General features: G+C 38.8%; 1 protein-coding gene across 2 annotated transcripts in view; it reads right to left on the reverse strand.

Moving 5' to 3' along the window:
- Positions 1 to 18,324, reverse strand: part of ABCA13 (ATP binding cassette subfamily A member 13) — a 427,963-nt gene that overhangs the window by 324,717 nt on the left and 84,922 nt on the right. For both annotated transcript variants that reach the window (XM_074379707.1, XM_074379706.1), the window contains 4 exons: positions 11,775 to 16,541; positions 8,441 to 10,267; positions 6,534 to 6,643; positions 257 to 375 (listed from right to left, as the gene is read on the reverse strand). In XM_074379707.1, coding sequence (XP_074235808.1) covers positions 257 to 375; positions 6,534 to 6,643; positions 8,441 to 10,267; positions 11,775 to 16,541 — 6,823 coding nt within the window. The remainder of the gene's footprint in view (positions 1 to 256; positions 376 to 6,533; positions 6,644 to 8,440; positions 10,268 to 11,774; positions 16,542 to 18,324) is intronic.

Here is an 18,324-nt window from a genome sequence, read left to right on the forward strand (position 1 = left end):
CCAGCTTGCAAAATTCCTGAAACTTTAACAATCAACTCTGACAACACAGTGCCTTTCAATCCCAGCACACCACTGGGAGAGGCCAAGAGGGAGGAAGGGTGAGCTGTCATTCTGCACCCCCCACTTCCAACAAGACTGTGTGTGAAACCGTTGCTGTAGTTATAAGGACCAAGCCGCAAGCTTTGAGTAACTTGACTGCCTTGTGAGGACCAGTAGTGATGAACATGAAAGTCTCTGAAATATAAAAGGCACAAACCTGGAAATGGCCCTGTGCCAAAGTGACTCCTTGTATAGCAGATAAAATGAGACGCCTTATCCCACCTTGCTTGCAGCTCAGAGTAGCACACATAATGTCCTTGGTCCAGGAAGGGTTTTCTGCCAGAGGAAACACACAGAGAAGTAATTAGTAGACAGTCCTCTCCTGAACTAGCTACTCTCACAAAATCACATTTTAAAGATTCAAAATGATACACATTCCTAAACATTTCTTAAATCATCAAGATGAGCATTCAGATGATGAGAGCAAAGCTATGCCTTTTGAGTTCCAAATTTAATAAAATAAAGATTTTGTTTTTCTGGGCCTAATTGATTTTGTAGACATTAATTTCCCCTACCTCCTCACTGGCTCCTTTCCTTGTATCCCTTATAGGTGGGGTACCCATTCACCCCAGTTTGCCCAGGACAGACTTGCTTTCCACCTATCGTTCTTAGGTGGTTATGAACAGTGCCCCAGTTTGAAGGATGAATAGTACACTGTCTATTTGTGGTCTTCTCCATGCCCCACACCTCTCACGTCACTTCCTGGAACCCAGTCATGACTCTCCTCTCCCTGGTCCTCACAGCCAACCAACCTCCCCATCTGTTCAGCATGACCTCCCCAATGGCTCTCCATCTGTGCCTCTGTCCAGCACCCACAGATCACACCCAGAAAACTGCCATGTTCTTAACAGTCCCACGCCCACCTCACCCTTCCAATCTGCCTTATGCTCTGGGCCACCGAGCTCTTCTTCAAAGGAGATTCCCCATTATAGAAAGCTGCCCAAGGGCTACATGCTGCTTCCAAATTCTTTCCACAGCCTCAGGTGCCCCCACCTCTCTGCATTCATGCCCTGTATCCCTCCTGTCTCCTCAAGGCCATCAGACACAAGGTACCACTTCTCTCTTCCTGAACCTACCTATCTTTTAGAGCTCTGCCTCCACACACGCACCTTTCCCAGGTGGAGCAGAGTCCCTCTGCTCCCTGCTGCGCAGATGCCTGTGTGCTCACCTCCCTACGTGGTTGCCCACTGCCCAGTAAATCTGCACAAGACCCACCATGAGGGACTTTTCTTATCACTGCCTTCCTGTCATTGTGCACCTAGCACAGGGCTTCGTACCTCCTAGATGCTTGGTCATGACAAAAAATAAAATACATTTGTATAAGAAATAAAATATTTTTTAATTAGAAAAAAAATGTTATCCTGACTCTTAAATTGTTTCTCAAAAGTCCTTTAGAAAAACAGTTCTGGCATATTACTAAGTGAAAGAAGCCCATCTGCAAAGACTACATATTATATAATTTCAACTACGTATTATATCATGATGTGCTGGAAAAGACAAAACTGTGGAAACGGTGAAAAGATCAGTGGTGGCCAGGGGCTAGAGGGGAGAGAGGGATGAATGGGCAGAGCACAGAGGGTTTTTCAGGCAGTAAAACCCTATGTGTGATACTATAACGGTGAATACATGTCATTACATGCTTGTCATAACCCATAGAATGCACAACACCAAGAAAGAACCCCATACTGTGGGCTCAGAATGAGCCTGTGTCGTGTGGGTTCATCAATTATAACAAATGTGCCACTCTATGGGGAATATTGATCATAAGGGAGGCTATGGTGGGGAAGGGATTATGTGGGAAATCCCAGCACCTTCCATTCAAGGTTGCTGTGAATGTAAAACTACTGTAAAATATAAAAGGTATTAATCAATAGAACAGTTTTCAGTTGTACAAAATGCAGAGTAGATACCATATTACTCAAAGTCATGCAACCCACCTAGATGCCTTGTTTTTCTTTGCTCATTAATCTCCTTTTACCAATTTTGAAGACATCTTTATTATAGAAAATGTAAAATATGTCTCTTAAGTAATCTCTTATTAAAACTTAAAATGAAGGTAGTGAAGTGTTGTTAAACATGACAGCACTTATCTTTAAGCATAAACGTATCCTCTGCTTTGGGGAAGACACAAGAATGTATTTACACGTTATGATGTTCAAACCTAAAAGAGCAGAGAATGCACCCTCAAAAAGCTGACAGAACATGTGGCAGCAGGCAGGCTGTGACCTGTGTCGGCCCCTTGCTTTCTCAGTGTAAAATGACAATGTGGAGTAGACAGTGATCACGCCCAGCATTCCTGCAAGGTTAGGTCAGGGATGATATGACCATGGGACACAGTCCTGGGCTGTCAGGCCATCTGGTCTCCATCTGCCTCACAGCTGACACATCTTGAGGCCTGCCCTCAAAGGCACCACCCTCAAGGACACTTGACAACTGTCTTGACAGTAACAAGAGCTGGTTTTGAGCCTTGGCTCCTCCAACTTCCCCAGGTACCCTTTCTCCACCTCTCACTGCCTCTTCAGATCCCTGGCTCCAGCCCTTCCTACCTGCTATGGCCCCTCTGCGTGGCTCTGAGGACACTTTCAGACCCACTCAGGCTTTCCAGGTCTGTCAGTGCTCTGTGGACTCCTTCCCTTTCCTCCTTCCAGCCCCATGGACCCACCTCGGGTCTCTTCAACTGAAAATGGGCTCTGACTTCTTCACTCTGAAACCCTGGGAAACTCACTCTCACTCTCTGGGCCTCAATTCATCACTTAGGGAAACTAGAAGATTAAAGCATTTGCCCACTGAGGTTCCTTCTGCTGCATGAGCTCTCCTGCAATTGTGCTTGGTATCTTTAAAGCATTAGATCAGGAGGAAAAAAGTGACAACTTTCCTCCTTGAGATACGGAACTCAACTCTGTGACATGACAAAAATCTAGAGCATTTTCAACACAAAAATAATAACAGATACAACTGTTCTTCCCTTCATATGGTGGGAGGGGAGGAGCCATTTGCCCATTTTGGTCAATTCCACCCGGCCCCTCCAGCTTTATGGGATCTGTCACTGCCCTCCAATTCTATAGGATGGAGTCACAGTTCAGTAAGGACAGTGGGGTGGCAGTTTAAATGTTAGTTATGCTTGCGTTTCTTCAAAATGAAATATAAAAATTAAAAATCAATTTTCTGTTACTAATGTGATCTCAAGTATGCTATATTAATTTAGCAGCTGCAATACAGAATGGCAAAATAAATATAAATTCATGCATTAATGAATGTTTAATTCATTTAAAAACCATTATGTAAGCTGACTGTGAAATGTCAAAATAATTATGTCTTCAAACATGGCTAAATTCAATATGCCAGATAGGCATTCAAGAATGAGGAAGAAGTTTGATTTGAATTTTACCTGAGCACACTTCCACATGCTGAAGTCATGTACTGACCATCCTAATTTATACTCACATTGTAACGCTTTACTGCTTTCTATCTGACAACACGAAGCAATATTCCTAATCACCAATGTTCATAACATCGAATTGGAAATACAGATTATCTTAAAAGAAAAAGCTCATGCAACACCCCTACACAGCAGTTGGGGTTTCATTTTTAAATCAGGTTTGTTCCACTTCTCCCTCTGTTTCTTACTCCTTTTCCATGTTTCTTAGGCCAAATGACCAATCAATTCTTTGGTTCAAATAACCATTTCTATTACAAAAAGGAGGTGAGTAGCAGATTAGAGCTAACTCTGTGATAGACAGTTCCTAAATTACCAATTTTTACTTATACCCTAGCTCTGTAAGCGGAGAGGTAGTTTGCCCAGTGGCGTGCTGGGAGATGCATCTTCAATTTGCAGGGCTGGGAAACTAGTATATGCAAGGAGTCTCCTAACGGCAAGGCCCCATGGAAGTGACTCGTCTTATTGAATCCTCTCAAATAGCTTAAAATAGGGGTTACCCCATTTTTGTTCAAGGCCCACAGAGATTCAGTAATTACCCCGTGTCGCTCAGTGTGAATCAAGAAACTCAGTCTGTTCGATATCAAAGTGCCTGCTTCTTTGATTACGCCACTTCTCACGACATCACTTGTGGTAACAGTCATGTTTGACCCTGCCCTTGAAGACATCTGGGGCAGTAAAGCCTTACCAGACATGACGGTGCATAACCCTAAGTGGCCCATCACGATAGCAAGGAGAGAGTCTGCAGACCACGATCCCCAGCACACTAGCCTGAAGACCATCAGTGGTTGTATAGAAGAAGTCAAGCAGTGACAAGTGCCCAACCCACTGCCAGCCCTCATGCATTAACCTATCCAAACCTTCTATACATATTGACTGAATGCCTATCTTGTCTATGTCAGGATGTTTTCTAAACCCTGGGGAGATGTAACAGTAAACATGGCAGACACACATCCTCACCATGCAAGTCTCACCTGAAATGTCCCCACCCAGAGTTGCACCCCCAAAGTCTTCTCCTCTCCTCCACCCCTCACTCTCACCCTCCTGGCAATACTTTAGCTTCTTTCTAGCACTTAACAGTATCAGAATTTATCTTCTTTGAGTTGCTTTTGAAAACTGGATTTGACATGCTGGTTCTGTCCAAGGCTCACTTCTCCTCCCTTTCGCTCCCCAATAGATGCTGGTCCATACTCCTGGCTCACAGACTCAGTGGCCCACACCTACCAGTTAACCATCCTGGGGCCAGTGGCCCTTCCTCTCTGACAGTGGATGTTGGGAGTACATCCACTGTGCCCCCTCCTTGGTAAATCAGAGTCTTCTCTCTACAACATGCTCCCCAGGCCCCCAAGGTTTGCTCAGTCATACAAAATAGGCCCAGAGCATGCCGACAGCCCACCTAGTACCTCTCACTGCTGAGCACTCCCACAGGAATAGATTTCACATTTAGGAATTGCCATGAACCATGACATAACTACAGAAGGGCTCCTGGCATTTATTCATTCATTCAACAAACATCCATCGGCATCTCCCATGTTCTAATCCCCATGTGCCAGGTTGACAGTGATCAATAGACAGGCACAGTCTTCAGGTCCTCACGACTGTAGAAGAGACACATATTCATCATCAGGACGGCACACAGTGGTAAGAGCCATAACAGGGGGCTAAGGCCATGTGAGCCCAGACAAAGTAGGTCAAGGAAAACTTTCCAGAGGAAATAACACTTAATCTACAATCATAATATAACAATCTGCTAGTAATCTAAATAAAAATAATCCAAGAGTAAATCAGAGGAAGGTAGAAGAACGAACATGTGGATAGATGAGCCAAAGGGCAGGGAGTCAGCGGCCAGCCATAGTGGAGCTCACACAGGATCTGGAGGTAAGCCCCACTCAGATGATCTCTCGCTTTTCTCCTTTCCTCTTGCTCTGATCAGATCCACCCTTGGCTTCCCCATTTCTCCTCGCTGCCCCTCCTCTTCTGGGCTTGGATTCATCTTGCCAAAACCCACTGCCATCAGCTAAGTCAGAGCACTCAGGCCTGAAAGCCCACTGCGAAGGCTCTGGGCAGCCCTGCTCAAGAGATTGGGCCAGAGAAGCAACTCTGTGCACCTGTGAATTACTGAAACAAATGTGGTCTATTCCATGTACTCAAGTGTGCTCTGAAATCTAATGCTCACATTTTCAGAAAAGCCCTAAGATCACCTAGTAACCCTCTAAGGCGGCTCATGGGACTCTCCTTCAGCAGTGGCATTAAAAGGAGCTGCACTGAAATGTGCAGGAATGGATTTGGCAAGTATCATCTCAGCAGATGAATTAATCTATTTACAATATAGTCACCATGGCTGGACACTAGGTTGAGCTAAGTTATGGAGACACAGAATTTAACAAGAGACAGATCCTGTTCCCAGTGAGCTTACAGACTGCAGCAGGAAAAGGAGATACCAAAAACTATGATACAGGCAGTAAGTGCCACGGCTGCAGGGAATTCGGGTTACTGCAGGGACTATAGCACCCATCAAGAAATGCACACAGAAGTTAATGACACAGTTTCTATCTTCAAAAAACATTGACTATAGCAGAGGAAGGAGATATAAGAAAGAAGAAAGTACCGTACTGCATGGGATTAGCCTCCTCAAGGTCTTTGCCAGAAAAGGAGATGGGAGAACACTTCCGGACGAGATACGCCCAGCTTTAGGCTACAAAGTTTGGCTGTAGTTCAGGTCAAGGAGACAAGGGAAGCACATTCCATGAGCAAAGACACAGAGACCAGAAAACCCAGTAAAGGGGCAGGAAGGGGCTGTTCAGTTTGGCTGGAGCCAAGACCCAGTGGTGGGAATGAGGTTGGGAGGGGCAGATCCCTAAAGGCCTAGTAGCCAGGCTAAGAAAGCTGTGCTTTGTTCTAAAAGAAGCTCAAGTGCAGTAAGCTCATCTCTCTGATACCCGAGCTCTGAAAACTAGCACAGGGCAATTGTGGAGCACTTGTCATATGAGCAGCCCACCTGCAACAATGGTGAGCACACGCACGACCATCATCTTCACTTTCTGCAACATCTCCATGGCTTCTGAGGGCTTCACAGGCTGCTGGAAAACTTCACACATCTCAACAACACTTAGAAAAAAAATGGACAATGTCATGGAAGAGTAAAAATGTGCAACCCATGTGCATTTATACTGTGTAGGCTGAGTCATAACACACATATAAGAACCATCCTCTCCGTATAATCATATTTTCTTCATAAAAAAGCCACAGATAGCACAGTCTGGACCTTCAGAAAACTTTAAGTCTCCTAAATTAGTTCAAAGCATCAATTTTGTGGCCAGTAAGCTTAATGTTTGCTTTTCTTTCTTATTTTGATCCATTCTTTTGAAATGCAAAGGTAAAGGTTGAAAGGGTGTCAAAACATGACAGTATGCAGAGCTAAGATGTAAACTCTCTCTGTGGATAACTGAAAACTTTCCTTCTTTTTTTTTTTTTTTTTTTTGGTTTCTTTTTTTTTTTTTTTTTTTTGAGACAGAGTTTCACTCCTGTTACTCAGACTGGAGTGCAATGGTGTGATCTCGGTTCCCCGCAACCTCCACCTCCTGGGTTCACGCAAGTCTCCTGCCTCAGCCGCCCAAGTAGCTGGGACTACAGGCGCACACCATCATGCCCAGCTAATTTTTGTATTTTTTTTTTTTTAGTAGAGATGGAGTTTCACCTTGTTGACAAGGATGGTCTCCATCTTTTGACCTCGTGATCCACCTGCCTTGGCCTCCCAAAGTGCTGGGATTATAGGCGTGAGCCACCGCGCCCAGCCTATAACTGAAAATTTTCAAATAAAATCTGAGATTGGTGGAGAATGGGGTTGCCAGGACCACCTCAGCTCAAAAGAAAATTCAGAGCAGAGCACTAAAGTCAAGCACGGTATAGTTGGGGATCAGAGCACTAAAGTCAAACAGAATTTAGTTGGGGATCAGAAGCAAGGAGGAGATGAGGCAGGATGCTCTGAAAACTAGCAGTCATATTCCAAGGTAGCAATAGTTATTTGTGCCAACAGCTACCTGTTTCACCAAGTAAAGACACCTTTCCAGCTCATAAAACGTGACTGGATTCAAGGCATAGCTCTGTAGTAACAAAACCAATAGAAAGTAAGTCAGCTTGCCTGGCAAAGGAACCAGGTTGACATGGCATCTCCAAGCTCCATGTGACACTGAGAGGGAGACAGGGAGAAGCAGAGACCAGGGACCACCCTAACAGTATAGTCACCCCCAGAAAGGCTAGGTAGGGACAGTTGCAGCATCTCAGGGACTCTGCACACCAAGAGGCACAGGGTCTCCAACTTGAGGCAACAGACTTCTTCCAGGGCATGACAGCTAGCAAGACTGGAGCTTTTAAGAACAGGTTTCCATTGACAACATTCAGGGATGGGAGGTCTTGGAGGTGGATCAACCACATGAGGTTTAGCAGAATGCAAAGAGGGTAGAAGCCAGCAGCTGCCTGGCCCTTTCCTGTGGTTAGCTACAACTGGAAGTATAATATTCTGTGAAGCAAGCAGCTTCGTGTTCCTACATATACACTGAATCGTAGGACACTTGGCTGCCAGAGGAAATGAACAGAAAAATTGTTTATGCAGCTAGTCTTTGGACAAGTGAAAAGAATTAAGAGGTTTTTACTTCTGAGTATAAAATAACTTACTTCTGAAATATTTTTGAATAAATTCTAATTATATTTGAATGTCAAATAATGAGTCAAATTGTGATAAGAATGACTGGACCTGAACTGCTCTATGTTGAAGCCAACTTCAGAGTGTGAAGAAAGTTGAAGGCAAGAACTACTTACCCTTGTTCAGTGTAATTCCTGCATGGTTCTACTTTATAGTTACTGCAGTAGGGAAAAAAAAACAAAGTGAATTAGGCTTTTTATTACCTTTGATCTGTCAGTGGGATTTGCTGCCAGTATTTAGTCAATACAAATAATCCTCTCAGGTATTTCTCAAAACAGGAAAGTGGTTTGAAACTATAAGGAAAGTCAATAATCTTTTTCTTGGTTCTCTCTTCTTTTTCTGCTGTGACATTCTTTCCAGTGGTTGTTTTAATAAAAATCTCAAAAAGTGGCTGAAACAAAGTTCTTGTGGAAGTTGTCCATTCAGAGTTGTTTAACAGAAGCCCTCTCCTCCAGAGACCTATTCTACTTAAAACATTATGGATTGCTTTTTCAAGTTGATGATGAGTTATATTTTGAATCAAAAGTTTGTCAAAATATAAACTTTTACTCAAATCACCTTCACAGTCACTTTTAATTCCACTGGAGTCCTCTAAAACGGTTTCTATGGTTTTCAAAAGGTTATTTGGATGCTGAGTAAATGTCATCAACAGACTAGAAATGTTCTGATTATCCTTCTTTAAGTTTTTCCAAATAGCTTCTAAGGTGAGACCGATCACCATTTTCAAGCAAGACCCTATTTCTGTGCTGTTCTGTGATAATATTTCATCCAAAAAAGGGATCACTTCATGAATTATTTCCCATTTCATATCTTGAGGACCACTATGAGTGGAAATTGGATTCGAGTATATGAAGTCCATTTGGTTGGTGAAGTTATTTATAGGAACTAAGCAACCCAGAATTTCTTCTACTAAGTTGATAGAATCCAAAGAAAATGTTTGAGTCTCATTGTTAAATGCTACCACAAGACTCTTCACATCTTCCAAGTTGACTTTCACAGTTATTAAAAATTCAGCAATTTCTTCCAAAATATCAGAAAAGTCCTTAGATTGGTTCATATATGAGAGCATGCTAGGTGACATACTGAAAATATCAGAGTTCAGTGATATATTAGGTTTGACTCCAATCATTTCAAAGGCCAAGTCAAGAAATGGCACCAACAAATCATGTATCTTTTCAAATGTGAAATGATCAATTTTTTTCAAAGTAGCTGCTTCTTTCACAAGATGTTGAACACTTTGTTGCATGATGAAATAGAGAGTGTCAAAGAATGTCATAATGTCCATGGTATTGGAGATAAAATTAGTTTTAAAAACTGTGGCCATCATCCCTGAAACTTTCTTGGCCAGCTTAAGAAGTTTCACAATGGAGTCCACTGATGTGGCATGATCTCTCAGGTCAGCACTGTCATTCAACAGCATGACCAGAGTCCCAGACATTTCTAAGAGGGGTTCTGATACATGACTTTCTTCACCAGCTCTTGAAATAACACCAAGTAATTTCTTAGTAATTTCTAATGTTGCTCTGTTTCTTAAAGGGAATGAATTATTTATAAAGAAAAGCAAATCCGTTAGATTAGCAAGTATAACTTCTTGGAAGGTAGGATAAAAGGCATAGAAGTCCTTATTAGGAGCGTTTAGAATTGTATCCAGAAGTCTTGCCATCTCTGTTGAACATTCTCTTACAAGGTGAAGAGCTGACCTAAGATCTTGATTGAGTTTGAACAGGTTCTCAGACTTATTCACATGGAAAAACAACTGACTCACCACTGTGAGAAAGTCTATATTATTTTCAATCTTATTTTTAATTGAAGTTTCCCTGAGAAGGGCATTAAATAAATCTTGCATAAACTTCAGTCCTTGATGACTATCAAAATAAAATTCTCCATTGTCTAATATAAATGAACTTTTTATTAGGTGATATATAGTCTCCTTTAAACTTGAAAAAATGTTCATCAATCTGTCTTCTTTCATCAGGGTAAGAAATTGATCCAGTTTCAGAATTTCTAGAATTTTATCTCTGGGGACAAAACTGCAAATATATATATATATATATACACTTTTAATTTTATGTTTAATATATCAACAGTGGAAATATTAAAGCATATAGTGATTTTTACAATTTTATTTATTTTATAATAGCATCATGGGAGGATAATACTGAGCAAAAGATGACATGCTAAAATAATTTCAAATGAAATTCAATATTTTGTTCCCAAATAATGAAAAGGGTGAGGAATTTCATGAACAAATTCTATTACAGTTTTTTGAATGCAGCAACTTAAAAAGCCACATACTTTTGCTTACAAAAAGGTTAAAATGGCTTTTACTTAGGAAAAAAGATTAAATGACTAGAAAGTGATTCTTGATGTAAGAAATAAGTCTCTGAAAAATGGTTAGCATATTTATATTTTTCTGAGCTTTAGAAGTACTAGGAAGTTACTTAGACCAATGTATCAGTGTAACTAGGCCGAATAACAGCCCTCAAAGTCCCTTTCTTGTATGTTTCTCATCTGGGTGGGCTACAGGGGAGATTCCCTCATGAGAGACGGGGGATAGATGGTAGCTATAGCCATTTCATAATATAAATACATCTTCTCCCAGATACTCAATCGAACACTAATCTAGGTGCTGCTATAAAGAGATTTTGCAGATGGAGTTACAGTCCCTGATCAGTTAATTTTAAATTAGTCAGAAGGGATATCGTTCTGAGTGGGCCAGGAAAACTCTGAAAGAGGGCATAGGACCTCTCTAACTTAGAGACACAAAACTGCAGTTGGATATTCATAGTCAGTGGCTCTCCCTTCCCCTGGTCTTCCTTCCTGACCACCTGAGGACAAGGGGCTTCCACTCATGCCCACGGCGCCGCTGCCTACTGTGGCGCTCCGTTCCTGGCAGTCGGCCCTACTGATTGCAGGCTTGTTTAGCCAGCTCCCAAAATTGTGTAAGCTGATCTCCTTGGATTAAATTCTTTGATAGTTGTTGTTACTCTAATTGAAGCTTGACTGAAGCAGACATCACAGAATAATTGGAATTTCCCTCCAGCCTTTTCACTGGCAAACTTTAAATGAGATTTTTAAAGATATATGAAAAAAAGATAATGTGACTATCCATTTTTATGTCTCTAAATGCAAATATCACAGTAGATTCATTGGGCTGAGAATATATAAGCCCCTAGATGGTGACAGTATGGCAATTCAAATTATGGCAATGCTGTATATACATGTACAGGTATGAAAACTAATTTTTCAGATGCATATAAAATAGGATTCATAAGTGTTTTCATAATCTAAAAATGTAAGAATAATAATATGTGATTAATTACCATAGGCTGGGTTTGTAAGTTTACTAGTTAGATGACAGTAATCAAAATTATTTAACCTTGACATTTTGATAAAATATTAAGACAAATTTACATCAAAGATCTTTCAAAGGTATTAGATACAAATACTGTTATTAACATGTCTATATTCCAGAAAATAAAGTAGTTTGATATATATCACAACTGCATATACTACACAAAGCAAAAGTAGACTTACCTCATCTCTGCAATAACATCTTTGTGGAAATCTTTCAGCAGAAGAGATATTTTATTCTCAGAATCTTTCTTTAGCAAAAGGGAGAAGAACGTTTTCAAAAGCTGTTCCATGAAATCTACTATGGTTCTCAGAGGGAGAACTGTTTCCCTACTTGCTTCTGACTGCATATCGTTCAAGATAAGGTTAATGAAATTCATTATCTGAAGGTCAGTATCACTTAAGTTCCAAGACACTTCTTGAGAGTTCCCAGCTATGCTATTGATTGAACTAATTACGATGTTTTCAAAAAGCAACTGAACAACAGAGAAATTAGTCAGCTGTTCTTGGTTTAGCAGATGAGCAAGAAAGGTAACATCAAAATTGCCTTCTCTAGAAATATTTTTTAAAGAGCCCAAAAACGTAGTAATAGCTTTGGTTAGCAAAGCTGTATCTTTAATTGAACTCTCATTGGTTATAGAAATGAATAATGTTTCTATCATTCTGGAGTAATCCTCATTTGCATATTCCTGAAGCCATTTTTTTGTGACCAATAGAAAATCTTCAATAATTTCTAATGTCTTCAATGACGGTAAATCCAAAATTTCCAGAAAATGGGCAAGTTGCAAAGTTATGTTTTGAACAGCCACTGAATTTATACTTTTGATTTCTTTGTTCATTTCAGAGAGCAGGTGTCTGATTCTAAAATCTTGGGTTAGATCTTTCATAGTTTGTTTAAACTCGGGCCATAGTTCTTCAAAGTTGTAAGTTGTTTTGCTTTTTTCAATAAAACTTGATAATGCTTCTAAGCTGCTACCTGTGAGATTTGCATTCAGAAACATCATGAATAAAGAGAATAGATCATGAGTACTTTTTTCTAGGCTCCAATCTTCAGAAATCAATTGTATTGTCCTTTCCAAATTTGAGGAAATAATATTCTGAACAGATGTCTCTGTGTCTTCATTAATGTTAAGAATCTTGTCTAAACTAGCTAGTTTGTCAAGAATATTTTCACCTGATGTAACTTTTGTAAAGTTGACATTTTTAAGTTTTTCTATGATTTGCAAAGCAACTTGCTTTATGGGACCACCAGGACAAAGTTCCGAGATGTTTTCTATAGTTTGATTTATTGAAAGTGGGACAAATGGTAATATCTTATGCCAAAATTTCTGCACAGTTTTCACAAGAGAAGTGTTAGCATGGAAGACTTTGGAGAGCTCCAGAAGAAAAGAATTCCAGTCCACTAATTCATGAATTACACAGATCACTTTCCTAGTTATTTCCATTTGGGAGCTTTCATTTGAACATGGTGAATCTTTACCTTGGGGAGACAGGTGGAGATGATCAAGTATACTAGCCACTTTGCCATAAAAGGAAGAAGACATGAGCCCATGGACATTGCAGGGGTCTACCTTTGAATTCTGCTGAAATCCAGAATTTGTATGATTCCAGCACCAAACCACAGGAAAACAAGTTAAAGCCTCTGAAATAATATCTGGTTTATCTGATAATAATTCAATAATATCCAAAAGAATTTTTATCACAGTTGCAAAGTCTTCCGTGGTGATGTTTGAAATGGTTATGCCATGAAGGAGTGTGAAGCTGTAGACATCCTTGAGGCCTTCAGTGATGTTTTTACCAAGTACTTCCTGCAGAAGCTTTACAGCCTGAGGAAGCATGTAGTACACATTTATTACAGCATCCACATCATCTTTAGGAAGCAGGCGTGAGAGCTGCAGCAGGTGATTAACATTCCAAGAATGTGAGCTGTCTATAAATTTTTCTATCAAGCCGACAAGCAAGTTGACCCCTAAGTTGCCAGTTCCCACACTACGGACATTCTTAAAGAAATCTATTAGGCTCGCACTAATTTGTTGAAGCTGATCCACTAAAAGGTCTATGTCTGCCTTCTTAAGAGTATGCGTGACAAAAGTTACCTTCTTCAAAACTTGCATATAACTTGCATTTTGTGGACTAGTGTGATGAACTGCAGGCATCAAGGAGTTGAACACATCCCTCATCAGTTGAATACCCATAGCTTTCATTATTTCAGGTGAAATTATTTTTGGTGAATTTTGGAGGTCCTGAGGTAAGTTAAAGGCAAGGTAACTAGCTAAGTGATAAATAGAATTGCCTACTCTGTTAAGATCTTTTTCTTTTGGACTGGTAGCGAATATGTTTAACAAGTTTTCAGTTTTAGAAGAGGAATTGTTTTCCAGAATGTTAGAGTAAATACCTTTTACAAGCTTCTGAAATTCTGTCCCCAGTGTTATTAAATGCAGCCAAATATTTTGAAACTGGTTAGGAATTTCATCTGACATTTCTATTGGTCTTAGAATTAATTCAGTAAAATATTTCCAATTAGATTGAGATGCAAAATCAAAGTCTGTTGTTAAGTTGTTGATACTCATCCTTACTTGCTTTGTGGAATCATTTAAAAGAGCTAATAAAATCTCCAATTTAGGTATCTTCTCTTTTTCAAAGACTGTAGTAAGTACAATATTTAGAAAGTCAGTTACATCTTTCAAGTAAATGTTTACACAATTTATATTTGAGTCATTTGATGAACAAACAGGTTTTTCTATATTTAACACCCAAGTTACAATTTTCAATATAGAGTTCATTTTGTTTTCCATATCTCTGAAATTCTCCAAAGTATTTTGAAGATAGTCTTGTGAAAAACTTGTGTTAGACACCAAATACAAATGTTTTATGACATCTATCCATATAACGCATCCTTTCAGCCTGCTAATTGTGTTCTCAGAGGAAAATGTGGAATTTAACATGGCCAGAATACGTAACATTCTCTGTGAGGTATTTATGTATAAAGAGCCATCTTCTAAAATAAACTCAGTAACACTTTGGAAAATGTCAGCACAGGAAAACAAATCTCGATCATGTGATACATTTCTAAGAAATAATATTGCTTCCCTTAGCTCAGTGATGATATTTTCTAATTTTTCTTCATGATTTGTGAGATTATTTGAAAGAAAGTGATTTATCCAACCTGTATTTCTATCTATATATTCTGAGATATTGCTAAGCTCAATGAAAACTTCGACCAGAGAATTTAAAAACTCTCTGCTTGTACTTGTGTTTAATGGAAATGTCTTCAACTGATGCAGGGCAGTTTCCATGGTGAAAAGGGATTTCTCCACTTGCTCCAAGTTAAGTTTTTTTACTGAAACTAATGCATTGCCTAAAGCTACCAAAAAATCCCTGAGATCCAGGAAGTCCTTCCAATCATGGAAGTCATTGGCTTGAGTTACATTTTTAAACAAATTTAGTATGAGTCTAGCAACATTGTGGATAAGAAATATTCCCTGACAGCTTTTAGAGACTTTCACATCATTTTCCAATTCATCCAAAAGTGGAGTGAAACGACCATGAAGAGATGTGAAAACATTCACGTCAAACTTTAATAACTGAGATATGCTTTCCCAGATTTCAGTCCACATTTGAAGCCATGAAACGGTACAGTGAATGGATACAAACTTGTTGAATGCACTGACATTGGCTGAGAGGTTTGAAAAAAGTTGTGCCAATGGAAGAACAAATGAAGACTCTTCACTTCTTAAATAATTCATGGAAGAAATGTGTCTATTGTCCGAAATGAAGCATTCATTATCCAATAGAGCTTCTACTGAACTGTTGAAGAATTGGCTCATATATTGAAATAGAGAAATACGAAAATCTTCATCAATTATGAACAGCTGTTTGAGGCCTGTCAAAGTAGTGTGGATCACTTCAAGTTCCTGGCCCTCTGTAGACATGAAGGACTGGGCTTGAAGCTCCAAAAAGTTAAACATTGAAAGCAATTGCTGACAATAAGATGCATTAGAAATTCCCTCAAGAACCTCTGCTGTCTTAAATAACAATGTAAATGCTTTACTGATGTTTTGGAAATTAAATTGCTTTATGATATCCAAAATGTGCTTTGAGATTTGTGTAAGGAAAGTCAGCAAAGAACCTCTACTCTGAATATTCCAGAATTCATAAATATATTGGCGAAATGAAGAATAAATTTGCAGAAGTAAAGCTGAATCCTGGTCCTTGAAGACATTTAGGTATATGTGAGTCAATATTTTATCAACTTCTTGTTTTTGAGGTTCAGAAAGGGCTGAGAAAAGAACAGATGCATTTTTCATAGCACAGACTGCGTTCAAAGCTTCCGAGACCTGTTCATGCCCCAAAAATCCAAATTCAGAGAGACGATTTATTATAGTCTCGCTTAAATGTACAAAATCTATGTTCATAGCTGGTGACTTAGGCCAATCTGAATGAAACAACTGGGAAAAGTTAAAACTTGTAGTCAGAATCTCATTTTCTGGGACAGAAAAATTTAAAAGTGTAAACAAGTTTTCCAATTTATCTCTTTTTTCTTTTGAAATGCCATAGAGCCATAATTCTAATAATTTGGGGTCAATTTCAAAAAGTATTAGTTCCATGAATCTTAAAAGATTTCTTGATTCCTTCCTTATCCAGTGACTTTTGAGAGTTTGCATGTTCCCAATCACTTCTTTGCCAAATTCCAAGAGTTTCTGAGCATCACTGGCAGATGGGTCTCTTTCTACACTTTTTAAATGATTTGTCCACAGATAAGTTATATTCAGAATATCTTCTGTGAGAGATGGGAGGTTATGGAAATTGGGAACAACGGAGGAGTCAAAAAGATTAGGCAACAATAATTTCTCAAAAAATTCCACAAATGATAAAAGAAATTTCATTTGTTCATCCTCAAGGGTGTGCAACTTTTCCATCATTAGAAGGTGCTTTGTGAAATTTAAAGCCCTGTAATTTTAATAGAATGATTTTAGTATTAGATAGAAAAATAAATTCGATTTATCAGGTTTCCAAGTTAATACTCATTTATTGATAAAAAAACATAAATGAAACATTTAATAGACAATATGTTGTCTATTAAATGTTTAATTACAACAGAAATTAAACTAATGTGAGCATTTGAAAGTGTTTTAAAAATCCACAATGAAGTTGTATACATTTAGCTTAAAATATTTCCTACCACCAAAAAGAATGCATTCTCAATTATTTTCCCCTGGCATATGTAACAATAAAATGTATGATTATTAAAGATAAATTTGCTGTTTATCACAGAAGAATCTTAGGATTTAATTCCACCACAAAATGTCTTGGCCTATAAAGGTAGCACAAATAGTTAAATGCATTAGAAACCATGTCTGTATGGCTTAAGGAAGGTGTGGGGATTCCCTTTCCTGGAAGGCAAGTCGAGTGTTCTTTCAACGTTACTATATACATCCTACGGTTATAAACTCATTATTATATATGAGGTAATTTATCTCCAGGTGTTTAATTTTAAAATACAGAGTTCTCAGAAGAGCAATTCAGACACTGTAAGTCCCCTACTGTAATAGAAATAAATCCACACTTGCAGAACTAACTTCTACTAACTCAGAAGTTACAAGTCCACTTTTGACATTCTTTGCGTTACATGTGTTTCAAAATTCAGGATGTTCATCCTTTAAAAACATAGCATGTCACAAATATCAGATATCTATTCATGCATCTCAGTAAGGGCTGGGGCAGCCCTGATCATCAACATATTAACACTTCATGAGTGATACCTGTGAATGATCTCATAGCATAGGATAATACACTTGAAACTGCTTCACATCAGTTCATGCTAAATCTCTGCTGAATGACTTCTGATGTCAACCATAAAAAAGCATCTATTTTCAGACTTTGTAAGAGTTCAGAATTGTGGGTAAAAAATTTTTTACCTTTACTGGCTATTAATGCTTTAAAGGGTAAATTACTTCCTAAGTTTTTTAACACTGTGCTCCTGTTGTGTAACATATTCTCTGACATAGGGCAGATAAAAGACCTATCAAAGGCAAGAATGCTGTTTTCCTCTCTGATATCTGAGACCTGAGCACACCACACAAAAATATAGACTTAATTTAGTTAGTTGTTATTTTTAGGACAGAATGACTACTTTGAAATAATTCCTGTGGGAAAAAATCCCACAGGGAAAGGCAAAGTTTTATTAAGAATTCAGCATAAACCTTGCCTAAATCCAGCCCTGCCTAGAAAGAAACGCCTAATTACTATCCAAGTTATTGTGCCTTGATAAAGGAGAATATAAAACTATCTTTATTTGTATTGGAAACTGAGAGGTTATGGAGTAGCAATATAATAAGAAATTGAAGTAAAAGTAGTACTACTAATAGTATTATTGCCGCATATTTTAATAATACTTTACAGTTTATAAAGCACTTTCACAACCGCAATCTTAGTTCATTCCTACAACAGCATTATTTTCATTTCATGAAAAAAGAAACTTTCTTTTTTCAACTGGCAGAGTCAGCTGTTCTTATGTGGCATAACTAGCACAAGACCCAGGTTTTCTCATTTCAAGTTCAGCTTTCTTAATATAAATTGCACTTAATGTTCAATAATATTTCATTCATTAAATCAACATCTAATTATCTAATATCTATCATGAAAGACACTGCCAGCTGCTATGGGTCTACAAATATAAAATTAAACGTGTTCTTGTGCACATACAGACTAATTTTGTGCTGTTTTTCCAGGG

Source organism: Saimiri boliviensis, chromosome 10, assembly GCF_048565385.1.
Source record: "Saimiri boliviensis isolate mSaiBol1 chromosome 10, mSaiBol1.pri, whole genome shotgun sequence".
In the NCBI taxonomy this organism is placed as follows: Eukaryota; Metazoa; Chordata; class Mammalia; order Primates; family Cebidae; genus Saimiri; species Saimiri boliviensis.